The 12,685-nt window shown below is 39.4% G+C and overlaps 1 protein-coding gene across 3 annotated transcripts in view; it reads left to right on the forward strand.

Annotated features, from left to right (window-relative positions):
- Positions 1-12,685, forward strand: part of eml6 (EMAP like 6) — a 39,662-nt gene that overhangs the window by 19,718 nt on the left and 7,259 nt on the right. For all 3 annotated transcript variants that reach the window (XM_084685786.1, XM_084685785.1, XM_084685787.1), the window contains exons 5-30: positions 112-297; positions 690-825; positions 1,900-2,101; positions 2,278-2,415; positions 2,688-2,944; positions 3,160-3,369; positions 3,608-3,775; positions 4,020-4,126; positions 4,277-4,377; positions 4,646-4,832; positions 6,165-6,270; positions 6,644-6,737; positions 7,294-7,394; positions 7,555-7,757; positions 7,966-8,077; positions 8,963-9,090; positions 9,258-9,399; positions 9,511-9,663; positions 9,816-9,947; positions 10,084-10,172; positions 10,276-10,443; positions 10,549-10,750; positions 10,878-11,004; positions 11,084-11,162; positions 11,968-12,097; positions 12,457-12,555. In XM_084685786.1, the coding sequence (XP_084541912.1) occupies positions 112-297; positions 690-825; positions 1,900-2,101; positions 2,278-2,415; positions 2,688-2,944; positions 3,160-3,369; positions 3,608-3,775; positions 4,020-4,126; positions 4,277-4,377; positions 4,646-4,832; positions 6,165-6,270; positions 6,644-6,737; positions 7,294-7,394; positions 7,555-7,757; positions 7,966-8,077; positions 8,963-9,090; positions 9,258-9,399; positions 9,511-9,663; positions 9,816-9,947; positions 10,084-10,172; positions 10,276-10,443; positions 10,549-10,750; positions 10,878-11,004; positions 11,084-11,162; positions 11,968-12,097; positions 12,457-12,555 (3,757 nt within the window). The remainder of the gene's footprint in view (positions 1-111; positions 298-689; positions 826-1,899; positions 2,102-2,277; positions 2,416-2,687; positions 2,945-3,159; positions 3,370-3,607; positions 3,776-4,019; positions 4,127-4,276; positions 4,378-4,645; positions 4,833-6,164; positions 6,271-6,643; positions 6,738-7,293; positions 7,395-7,554; positions 7,758-7,965; positions 8,078-8,962; positions 9,091-9,257; positions 9,400-9,510; positions 9,664-9,815; positions 9,948-10,083; positions 10,173-10,275; positions 10,444-10,548; positions 10,751-10,877; positions 11,005-11,083; positions 11,163-11,967; positions 12,098-12,456; positions 12,556-12,685) is intronic.

Here is a 12,685-nt window from a genome sequence, read left to right on the forward strand (position 1 = left end):
CTCACAAAGATCTATGATGCAAAAGTTTGACCGACAGAACTTTAAGTTTATATTGTGGCATTTTATACCGAAAGATTGTACATTGTAATTAGTATTTCCTTCATCTCCCAGTTCTGGACTCTATGTGGAAATGCATTGACACCCAAGCGTGGGATCTTTGGCAAGACTGGGGACCTTCAAACCATCTTGTGTCTAGCCACAGCCAAGGATGAAGTGACATACTCAGGGGCATTGAACGGAGACATTTATGTCTGGAAGGGGTTAAACTTGGCTCGCACTGTGCTAGCAGCGCATGGGGTTGGTGAAATGCACACAGACTTACACATACGCACACACAAACAAAAAAGAAAAGCATACTTCTATGACTCTCCTCATTGACCCTTGAGTGTGTATGTGTATGCTAGTATGTTAATGTATTTAAAACTGAGCATTGCTTAATTATACCAATAAAGTTCACATTTGAATTAACTCTGCTTGAAAATAAGTACACTGAAAAGTATATACAGTATAGAGTCCCTGTTTCCCTTGTATCCATTGGATGAGAAGCATGATGTACACTGTAAAGAATGCATGGATATAAATCTTGAGCGAGGTTTCGTAATTATTTGGGGGGTCTTTGCTCTTCTCCGCCCTGTAAGTGGATTTGAAAAACTGTAGAAAAATCTGTCTGAAACATGAACTTTTTACAGGCAGGGATCTTCAGCATGCATGCCTGCGAGGAGGGATTTGCCACAGGGGGAAGGGACGGATGTGTGAGACTATGGGATGTAGACTTCAAACCCATTACCAAGATTGACCTCAGGGAGACAGAACAAGGATACAAAAGTAAGGAAACATTGAGCCACTAACATTTCACTAAGTGGTTGAGTAAGACCCCGGTCGTTAAAGGTCGAGTTTGCTGTTTGGTGCATTCATGCGTCTTTTTGCCCAGTGGATTTCCACGAAATTTCCCCCTTTCAGCTGACATTAAAGTGGGAAGAGGTTAAAAGTTCAGCAATTTAAGTTCAGACACTCAAGGTTCAGTAACATACAGTATATTTTAAGTTAGTGACGATTTGGAAAAATAATAATTTGTGTATTAAAAATAAATATACAAAAGTAGGAATAGAGGAGCATACTATTAATAAGCTGTGCAACACAATTTTTCTTTTGGATTATGCGCTCGATTCATGACAGACACCTTGCCATTTAGATTAAGAATTGGAAATAGGTTTTGGACAGCTACTCTGTAGATTTGGACTTCTTAATCAAATCTTCTACATCTTTTAGTGGTAGAAGCTATGGTAAGGCTTGGTTTACAGAAAAGATTAGAGCCTAAACTATGGCAGAGGTAAAAGAGACGCATTTTGCAAGGGTCCCAATACTATTTTGCTCTCTTATCTGTATCTTTTCCCCTTTTCAACGTTATGAAATCTTATGCTTGGAATTTGAACATTTTGAACAATAATATTTAAAAACTATTTTAAATTTAAATTAAGATTAGCATAAATTGAGTCCTTAATCAGACGTTAATCAAAACAGATGTGAATCTTGTTGATAACCATTATGAATAAAAATGTGTTTGTATACTCCTGAAAATTATATCAAGCCAAACTAACTTACAATATTACAACTAGAAACAACAGTTACAATATCACTCAATTTACAGTGCAAGATAGCTACACTATACACAGCATGTGCATAATGTAGTAATTTTAATTACTAAGTCACAGTTAGTAATTTGTAATTATTACTAAACTCATATTTATTCATAATGGTTAGGAATCATCGAAAGTAACATCTGTTAAGGACTGTAATAGATGTTTCCAATGACTTGATTTATTATTTCTAAGAAACTGCCCCCTTCTCTTTTCTTCCTTGTCTTTCCTGTCACCCACTTTCTTATCTTGTTTTCCTCAGGCTTGTCTATCCGGAGCGTGTGTTGGAAGGCTGACCGTATCCTGGCAGGCACTCAGGACAGTGAGATTTTTGAGGTGATGGTGAGGGACAGGGATAAGCCTGTGCTGCTGATGCAGGGTCACTGTGAAGGAGAACTGTGGGCTCTAGACGTTCATCCAAAACAGCCAGTAGCTGTAACCGGCAGTGATGACCGTTCAGTAAGGTTTGTGGCCTTCTGTATGAATGACTCAATCACTTCGATGCCCAAAAGTCACATTTAAATTATTTAAAAAAACGTTTTTCTAAACAGGGTGGAGGGTTTAGGGGGTGACAGAGATGGATAACTTTCTTTCACAATATTCCTCTTGGTCAGCCCTTATGTTCTTGTTCTCTCTGCAGACTGTGGAGCCTTGGCGACCACACCCTCATTGCCCGCTGCAACATGGAGGAAGCGGTTCGCAGCGTTTCTTTCAACAACGACGGCTCTCAGCTCGCTCTCGGCATGAAGGACGGCTCTTTCACTGTGCTTCGTGTCAGGTGAGTTATTTCCTCAGCTTGTGAACAGAACCAGTTTTTCCCAATCCTTTCAAAATACATTGATCATCCTTTGACTTATCTAACTCAGTGCCATGTAACTGAATCAACGTTTACAGATCAGTTAGTCCTCAACTGACCACACCACACCAACAACCACACCAACTTGTTCAAGGAATGTATCAATAAAAGTGTCTCAGGTTGGCTTAGAACCAATATAGATCTACCTTACGTGACCTCACGTTCCATTTCCTCTGACACGGGTCTATTCTCAGGGACATGACAGAGGTGGTGCACATCAAGGACAGGAAGGAAGTCATTCACGAGCTCAAGTTCTCCCCGGATGGTTCTTTTCTGGCGGTGGGCTCCAATGATGGCCTGGTGGACATCTATGCCGTGGGGCAGCGCTACAAGAAGGTGGGCGAATGTAACCGTTCCACCTGCTTCATCACGCATCTAGATTGGTCGGTAGACAGCCGCTTCCTACAGACCAATGACGGGGCAGGAGAGAGACTCTTCTATAGGATGCCAGGTTGGTAGACTCTCTTGTAAAAGTTTATTTGAGGTGGTACAAACTTTGTGTTGATACTGTAATGATGCTAACAGAAAAATAAGAATAATAGTAGCTGGGAATGGGAATAGTCATTAAAACCAGAATAGAGGAATATCTATCAAGTTTTATCATAAATGTTTGCATATACATTTTAATATTCATTTTACAAAATTTGATGTGCTTTGGTTCTGTAGCAGGCAAACAGCTGTCCAAAGAGGAATCTAAGGGTATCCACTGGATGACCTGGACGGGTATCATCGGACCTGAGGTTAACGGGATTTGGCCCAAGTACTCAAACGTCACAGACATTAACTCTGTGGACGCCAACTACAGCAGCGCTGTGCTGGTGACCGGTGACGATGTCGGCCTTGTCAAACTCTTCAGGTTTCCCTGCCTTAAAAAAGGTTGGTGGGACATTTACTGGATAAACGACTATGCCCCATACAGACACACCCGAAAACGCATATCCAGGAGGAAAGTTAACATGTAGATGCCTTCAGGTAGTTTTAGTTTTTAGTTTTATCATACTTCGCTATGAAATTCTGGAACCTGTTGTATACTTAATGTATGTTCAGAAGTCTTCATTGATGTGGAACTCACGTATCTGGAATGTTAAAATGTATTTCTGTCTCTTTGAAACAGCGGCTAAGTTCAAAAAGTACATTGGCCACTCTGCTCACGTGACCAACGTGCGCTGGTCTCATGATCTCCAGTGGGTGATGAGCACTGGAGGAGCGGACCACGCTCTGTTCCAGTGGAGGTTTCTCCCAGAGGGGGTCATGAATGGGGTGCTGGAACCTCTTCTGCAAGGTGGTCCTGGACCTGCAATTACAAACACCTACAGCCTTCATATCTATACACTTTATTTACCATATATACATACAATAATTGTTTTACTGTACAGTAAACTAATTTATTGATCATAAATAACATAATAACCGATAAGTAATCTCACATTTTGGTTTAACCTTTTTAAATACATGCCGGTAATCAGGTGATGGCACTCCTGAAGGTAATTTATTGTTAATGTGTGTGTTTCTGTTGTGTTTTCCAGAGGGATATGCTGACTCAAACAGTGGGGAATCTGACTCTGATGTCTCAGATGTTCCGGAGCTAGACTCAGATATTGAGCAGGAGGCACAGATGAACTATGAAAGACAGGTAATTAATATGTATCATTTATATTTAGGAAAACTCGTCATACATATTTTGATTTAAAAATGTATTTAGTCATTTCTTTGAAGTTATAGAGTTGAGTACTTGAACAGTTATGTTCCATTATAATTGTAGGACTGTTAAACTATCTTTTAGGTTTATAAAGAGGATCTACCTCAATTACGAAAGAAGCTTGTGGGTTCGTTGAAGCGCCAGAAGGCACCAGATGAAGGGCTTCGACTGCAGTTTGTTCACGGGTAATCACCTTTCATGTCTGTATTTCTGTCTCTCTTTCTTTGACAGTATATTTTCTTCTTGCTGGTTTTTGTGGGCCTTTCTTTGGAATGTTTGCCATTTTGATTCCTCTCCTTATCTTTTTATACTCAACAATCAAATTGTTACTACATAAAATGTACTAACATTATCTTAAATAATGAAGCGAAGCCCTCCGTGTTTTCCATCCCTTCCCCTGTTGTTGTGTTATAGTACTAAAAACCACTTTCTCACATTTTTCTTACTCTGCAGTTACCGGGGCTGTGACTGCAGGAATAATCTGTTCTACACACAGGCTGGCGAGGTGGTTTACCATGTGGCAGCTGTCGCCGTGGTCTATAACCGACAGCAGCATTCACAGCGATTCTACCTTGGCCACGACGATGACATTCTGAGTCTGACTGTCCATCCCTTGAAAGACTATGTGGCCACTGGACAGGTAGGTTCACAACTACCTGTTACATAAGTAACTCATGGCAGCTGTTGATCCAATTTCACAAGGTCTTTATAGTATCTGCTTAAGTTAAATGCTCTCTGTAGGGACTATGAAATCCTTTGTTGACCCTTTGCGTTAATCACCCTTGGGCTGACTGGGGATTTATTAGACCCTTGTTATGCTTGAGTAAAATAAAGTGAATGTTCAGATGAGATTGGAAAATTAAAAGATCTTCATTTACTGGTAATCCTTTTGCCATAACAAACAATTATTTCAACCAGATATTCCAAAAATAAAGACTTGTTTTAAACAAGCAAACTGAGAATGCAAATTTTCGTCAAACAAGAAAGCAAGTAAACCAAGGTTTAAAGACTGTGCTTTCCCAGCAAACTACCTCTCTAGGCCTCAGCGCCTTTCCTTTAAGGACAACTTGACCTATAGAGGGAGCACACATACTAAACAGCAATTAACAAAACACACACTGAAAATGGACACTAAATGCAAACAAAAGAATTGGCTTCTACCAAGAGTGATGCTTGACATAAAGATCTACAGTGGCACAGGACCCTCATTACTCATATAACTTTTCTTTCTTCCAAGCTGGAAGTGTGCAACATAATGCACTATACAAACTTCCCTTGCTTAATCCAGTATACAGGAAGTGAGTTTGATATCAGCTTTGGCAAGGACATCAATAGTTAAAGGGAGCACTCAGCAATGTTTTCCACAATAATTTGAGGACACATATTGTTTTTTGAGTTTCATGTAATTTAATACTTTGGACTGATGTTGTTATTATATTTGAGTCTAAATAAGATGATCGGTAGGCCTATTATTTAGAAGCTTTTTTAGTTTTCTTAGCCTACCTCAATTCTGACTTGTGTGCTGACACCTGGACTTCTCTGTGCCGCTTCAGTGGCTATTATAGCACTGAAGGAATTCTGCGGGCATGCATCAGTTTGTGTTTTCAGTAAAACTGCGTTGATTATACAAGCGTTGATTGGGATACTGCATTTCTTATTATGTAAATGAATGCATTGACTAATACAGTAAATTGTTAAAACACTTAACTAGATATTTTACTGTGGCATATCAGAGGTCTAGCAAAAACCCTTGGCTCCTATACTCTCTATGCCGTGAATATAGACAACACAAACAGTGACTAAATACTTCTTAGTACTGCTATACAACTACAACAGTAGAGGGGATTGAAATGCACGGGACCTTGTTTACATATTTTAAACAGTAGATTTTATGTATAAACCATTAGCTATTTTCTTATAAAAGATATGTTTAAACATTAATTTAGATTGATTGATTTGTCTCCGTTCCTAGGTTGGCAGAGACCCAGCCATCCATGTGTGGGATATCCAAACGTTAAAGTGTCTGTCCTTACTGAAGGGGCATCATCTGAGGGGTGTGTGTGCTCTGGAGTTCACAGGTAGGTCATCACAGTGTACTGTGAGGATTGTTGATACGGCATTATCTACACACAACAGGAGAACCCTCTGTTGGAACTCACTGTCCAAACCCAAATTAAGGGTCAATAAAAGTGGTTTCAATAATTGTAGGGGTTTCAGTTATATATATTAGAATGTTCTGTATGATGATGAGTTTATCAATAGTATCTCAAATAAATGTTGAGATTACTTGTACTGTAAGGTTCAAGTGCACATTTTGTTTGTTTGACAAAATTGTTTGCCTAGGTTAGCACAGAGCTGCCTATAAAAAATATATTTTTTTATAGGCAGACTTCATGTGGCTGTATAGAAGGATAGCTTGATGAATTGCCCCTTTGTTCAATTGCCATGCAGTGGACGGGAAAAGCCTTGTTTCTTTGGGCATCGACGAATCTCATTGTATTGTGGTGTGGGACTGGAAGAAAGGCGAGAGGCTGGCCAAAGCAAGGTATGGATCAAGACAATCTGGCGCAGGCTAACAATTACATGTTCATGTTTACACAATGAAGGAAAACAAACAACATACATGTACTGTATATACTGTATGTTTTGGAAACTGCAAAGGCAGCTCGAGTCTAAGACAGATTCAAGAGACCGCAGATACATTGCGGCTAGTCTAGGTTGTTAAATGTTTTGGGAACTGCAAAAGCAGCTTGAGTCTAAGATGGATTCGAGATACCGCAAACACTGCGCCTTATGTGTTTTGATTCCCGCAAAGACTGCTGCTTGTATTTTGTTGAGTTACATTTCAATTTTTAAATTTAAATTCATTTTTATTACTTTTATCACTTATGGTATTATTGTTTTTATTGATGTTATGGAAAGCACATTGAGCTGCAATTCTTGTATGAAATGTGCTAAATAAGTAAAGGCTTATTATTATTGCTTTGATCAAACAGGAAAATACATATAAATACACGATGTATACAACAAATACAAAATAAATAAAGTAACTTGAATCTGAATGAAAACATAGTGTGTGACTGGACCCATTTGTTCCCTAGAGGACACAAAGATAAACTGTTTGTCGTGAAGTGCAACCCTTTTCGTATGGACAAGCTAGTTACCGTGGGCATAAAGCACATCAAGTTCTGGCAACACACAGGTATTTCATGGTTACTTATCATACTTAAATGACCAATGACTTAAATACGTGTTAAATAACATGAATACGTAAAAACGTGTTCTCCATTCACAAACTGGATTAACGGAATTATTTGTTTATGAAGTAATAGAGGCATTTTGATGAATGCATGTGTCTCCAGGTGGAGGCCTTACGTTCAAAAGGGGCATCTTTGGGAACCTGGGGAAGCTGGAGACCATGATGTCTGTCTGCTACGGGCGCTCTGAGGAGCTGGTTTTCTCCGGGGCGACCACGGGGGATGTGTACATCTGGAGGGAGACGACACTAATGAAGACCATAAAGGCCCATGACGGTCCAGTGTTTGCCATGTGCTCGCTCGACAAGGTAGTCATCACATTTCTCTATTTCTACAAAACAATTTATCTATAATATCAATCCTAAAGATACAAAGGGATATAACCATGTTACTGTTTTACTTCCCCACCATCTTTCTGAAGCACTGAAGACAAATGGACAAATAATGTTACGTTCCTTGAAAACACAGAGCATAAAGATATTCTGATTTCTGTTTGACACAAGTCTTCCTTTGCAGGGGTTTGTGACCGGCGGCAAGGATGGTGTGGTAGAACTTTGGGACGATATGTTTGACAGGTGCCTAAAGACCTATGCGATAAAAAGAGCGGTGCTGTCTGCTTCATCTAAAGGTACTGTACTATGTAACAATTTGACAAATTTACACATTTTTTGAGAAAAATATTCCCCCCCCCCCCGTGTTAATATACTATATTTGTATTTATACATAATAATAGTATAAGTATTTCATAGTAATGGTTTGGTATGCTCTTCCCTTCAAATCGCAAAGCCCTTTGGCAGATCAACTCATATTTTAAACACCCCCGTTACTGCTTACAAAAATGATACCACTCTTTGGTAGTTTTCATGTCACACATTCTTTAAAATATATAAGTTACAATACATTATTAGTAAATACGTTGGTCATTAAACACCTCGTATATGCATTGGTAAAGTTAGGGTTGCAGTGATCATTACATTTTTTTCTTTTGAGGCTTTTTCAAAACCATAATTTATCACAACTGCAATCTGCGATCATCAAATGCAGGCCTATTAGAGGTCACTAGAAGCAGTCATAAGAAAATTGGTCATTCGGCCTTTGCTAATTACTCCCCAAAACTATGGAACAAATTACCCATAAATATAAGGGAAGCAAACACGCTAGACATTTTTACAGACGGCTTAAAACCTACCTTTTTACCGAAGCATTTAAGTAATTTGATCTCAGAAGGGTTTTACTACTTTTGTTAGTTATATTATTGTTGCTATTTTAATTATTACTTTTATCACTTGTATTATTGTTTTTATTGTTTTTATTGATTTTATGTAAAGCACCTTGAGCTACAATTCTTGTATGAAATGTGCTATATAAATAAAGTCTTACTTACTTACTTACAACAATATAAATAATAGTGTTTTGTGTATAGATAAAATGTATAAAAACATCTTACTTTTACTGTGCGTGACTATAATTTGTATTTACTTTGTGGATTTGTTTTTTTTAACCACGTTATTAGGATTACTGCTGGAGGACAACCCATCTATCCGAGCCATCACTCTTGGACATGGACACATCCTTGTGGGAACCAAAAACGGCGAGATTTTGGAGATCGACAAAAGTGGCCCCATGACCTTGCTGGTTCAGGTGTGTGGGTTCCTCCAACCCTGGGATGAGCAGCTTCCACAACAGCTACAGATACCAGGGATACACAGTACAACTAACGCTGAGAGTGGAGGACGATAGCTCCTGTGAGGGATTTATTTTTCCGGGCAGTTTCCCGTTGTCTCATTGTGTTTGTGTGCTTTCTTCAGGGTCATATGGAGGGTGAGGTCTGGGGTTTGGCAGCCCATCCCCTGCTGCCAGTATGTGCCACTGTTAGTGATGATAAAACTCTTCGCATCTGGGAGTTGTCTGCCAACCATCGCATGGTGGCTGTCCGCAAACTTAAGAAAGGTAACTTGAATGTTTCTTGTGCCTTTCTTTACAGTTGAGTAACTACTTGAAATTGCATCCAACTTTGTGTTGTCCTTTGTGTGTGTGTGTGTATGTGTGTGTGTGCTTTAGGTGGAAGGTGTTGTGCCTTTTCTCCTGATGGAAAAGCCTTAGCCGTGGGTCTGAATGATGGTAGTTTCCTTGTTGTGAATGCTGACACTCTGGAAGACATGGTGACCTTTCATCACCGGAAAGAGGTTATCTCTGATATACGATTCTGCCAGGGTGTGTTATTTGTTTTTGCTATCTATTTTTCGATTGTTTTGTTTTGTTATTGAATGATTAGTTTAGTAGATTTCTAAATACAGTATCTGTACAAATTCTATGTGGAATTGTGGGAACAATTTTCTCTTTGTTAATCTCTTAATGTGTGCCAGATGCTGGGAAGTATCTGGCAGTGGCTTCCCATGACACCTTTGTGGACATTTACAATGTTCTCACAAGCAAAAGAGTTGGCATTTGTAAAGGAGCCTCCAGCTACATCACCCACATAGACTGGGATACCCGTGGTAAGGGCCAGAAAAACACACGTCAAAACACATTTGAAAATCCATTACGCCAACAGTATTTTACCCGGGCATGGCAAAAGGACTGATGAATGTAATCAAGTTTACTACAATTTATACATTTTTATTTGAATTACAGGTAAATTGCTGCAGGTCAACACTGGTACAAAAGAACAGTTATTCTTCGAAGCTCCTAGAGGAAGGAAACAAAACATTAACGTGGCAGAGGTCTGAAAATTAGATACATTTTTTCCAAATTGTGTGACATAAAGGCACTTACTCTTACATACATATATTTTTACTCAGAAACACTGTGCGTGTGTCTGTACAGTTTGAAAAGGTTGAATGGGCCACTTGGACGTCAGTTTTGGGCCCAACCTGTGAAGGGATCTGGCCAACACTGAGTTTTGTCAATGCTGCTTCTCTCACCAAAGACTGTAAACTCCTGGCCACAGGAGATGACTTTGGCTTTCTAAAGCTATTTGGCTTTCCTTCTAAGGTAAGTGCACTTCCATTAAAATAATTCCAACTGTACAAATAGAACACACACATTATTTTGCAAGAGGTAGGTGTGCTTGTATCCTCATACACTCTTTTGCTCCAGGGCCAGTTTGCCAAGTTTAAGAAGTATGTGGGGCACAGTGCCAATGTGACCAACGTTCGCTGGTCCAGCGACGACACCATGTTGCTGTCAGTAGGGGGTTCAGACACGGCCCTCATGATCTGGGCCAGAGAAGCTTCCGGGCACAAAGAGAACAAGGCGGTAGATAGCGAGGAGTCTGACGACGACGCAGAGGAGGATGGAGGTATGTAACACTTGAAATCTGGACAATTTATTTATTAAAGTTATGACAACAATTATCTATTAATAATCACAAAATAATATTGAAGGATTCTCCCTGAAGCCAAACCTCATACTGTCTAGTTTTTCAGGATATGACAGCGATGTTGCACGAGAAAAAGGCATAGACTATGTCACCAAGATCTACGCTGTCAGCATTCGTGGCATGACTGGCACCAAGCCCCACCTGCAACAGAAAGAGGTGGCAGTGGAGGAAAGGTAGAGTGGAATCCCTCTTTTCTGAGGTCCACTGTATGCAGTTATCCATACTAATGTGTTCAGTGTTTGGTGTGTGCAGGCCTCCTGTGAGTCGAGCTGCCCCCTTGCCAGAGAAGCTTGTGAAGAACAATGTTAACAAGAAGAAGAAAGTAGTTGAGGTTTGTCATGCTTTCTAAATCTTTCCAGGAACCAATATTCCCTCTAATTATTTTCCACACTGAGCAAATAGAAATCTGTCTGAGCGCAAACCTCAGTACTCTGAGCAAAGTTTGAAGAAAACCCCGGAAGCTTCTTTGTAACTAAATATATCAGAAAGCTTCACCAGCCTACCTGGACCATAGCTTGTGTCCGTTTGAACGATTTCATCAAGCAATTTGTGTTTAAATGTAAAACTGACCCTTTTTTTGGGTGCCTGTAAGGTAACGTTCCTGATTTTCGTTGCTAGTCAAAGCTTGAGCTGAGCGCCAGGGTTGTCATTTGTTTAAAGCTTGCATGTAGCCTAGAGTGACATTAAAACGTATAAAGTGGGCTTCGCTGCTTTTGACCGATGAACTGAACATTTATAGTTTTTATAAAATGGTAATAAAAAAAAATACTTATTTTATTTTGTGCACAAATCTAGTGCGCAAGTCCTTCAATTGGTCTGCACGGCCGCACAGGCGCGCAGCTTAGAGGGAACATTGCCAGGAACAGTTAGTTCAACTGTGTGGTTTAACATAGTGGTTGACTTTGTCATGTTGAATGATAACTGTAGAGGGAAAGCATTTCTATTCTGGTATGATTTTCATATTTCAGACTAAATCATTTAACTTAATATTGCTATTTTAAACTATTTATTAGTTTGTAAGTACGGTATATCTTACAAGTAACACCAAGCATATACTGTATGTCTGACAGTCTGTTCTCCAATTATATACTGAAAAATCTATGTGTGGATGTGTGTCTGTTTCTGTGTTTGTTTAGGAGCTAGCCTTGGAGCATGTGTTTGGTTACAGGGGCTTTGATTGTCGGAACAACCTTCATTACCTAAATGATGGTGCCGATATCATCTTTCATACTGCAGCAGCAGTTGTCATACAGAACCTCTCTGCAGGTGTGTATGGGGACAAAAGCCTGGAACAACCTGCAATGTAGAATGCAGGCCGTGGTCAAAGTAGAAAATCAATCACTAGTATTTACAATATTTGAAAGAATTTTTGATATATTTAGTCCTTCAAGTATTTAATCATACAAATAATTTGCTTTAGAAAGATTAAGTTATTGTTAGTTTGAGGTTGTTGTTTTTTGCTTTAGGGCTAGTATTCATGGCATATGGGTGAATTAGGGTTAGGTAGTCAGTTATTGAAGACTAAAAATAATGAACTACATTGTCAGCTCAATTGTTAGCCCACATCACCGGTGTTCAGAGAAAAGTAGATTTACTGTTTATTGAACAGCGACCTCTTTTTATAGGGACGCAAAGTTTTTACCTTGAGCACACCGATGACATTCTTTGTCTCACTGTCAATCAACACCCAAAGTATCAAAATATCATCGCTACAGGGCAGATAGGTGAGTGAGAACACATTCACATAAAAGTTGTGTGGCTTCCATTGATGTCATCCCCATTCTACATTTGGCTTCTTTTAAAAGGAAATTGTCTGTACATACAATTCCTTCTTTTTGACGTGTTATAATAAAG

The sequence above is a fragment of the Hypomesus nipponensis genome, chromosome 21, assembly GCF_054491055.1.
Source record: "Hypomesus nipponensis isolate SF chromosome 21, ASM5449105v1, whole genome shotgun sequence".
Lineage (NCBI taxonomy): Eukaryota > Metazoa > Chordata > Actinopteri > Osmeriformes > Osmeridae > Hypomesus > Hypomesus nipponensis.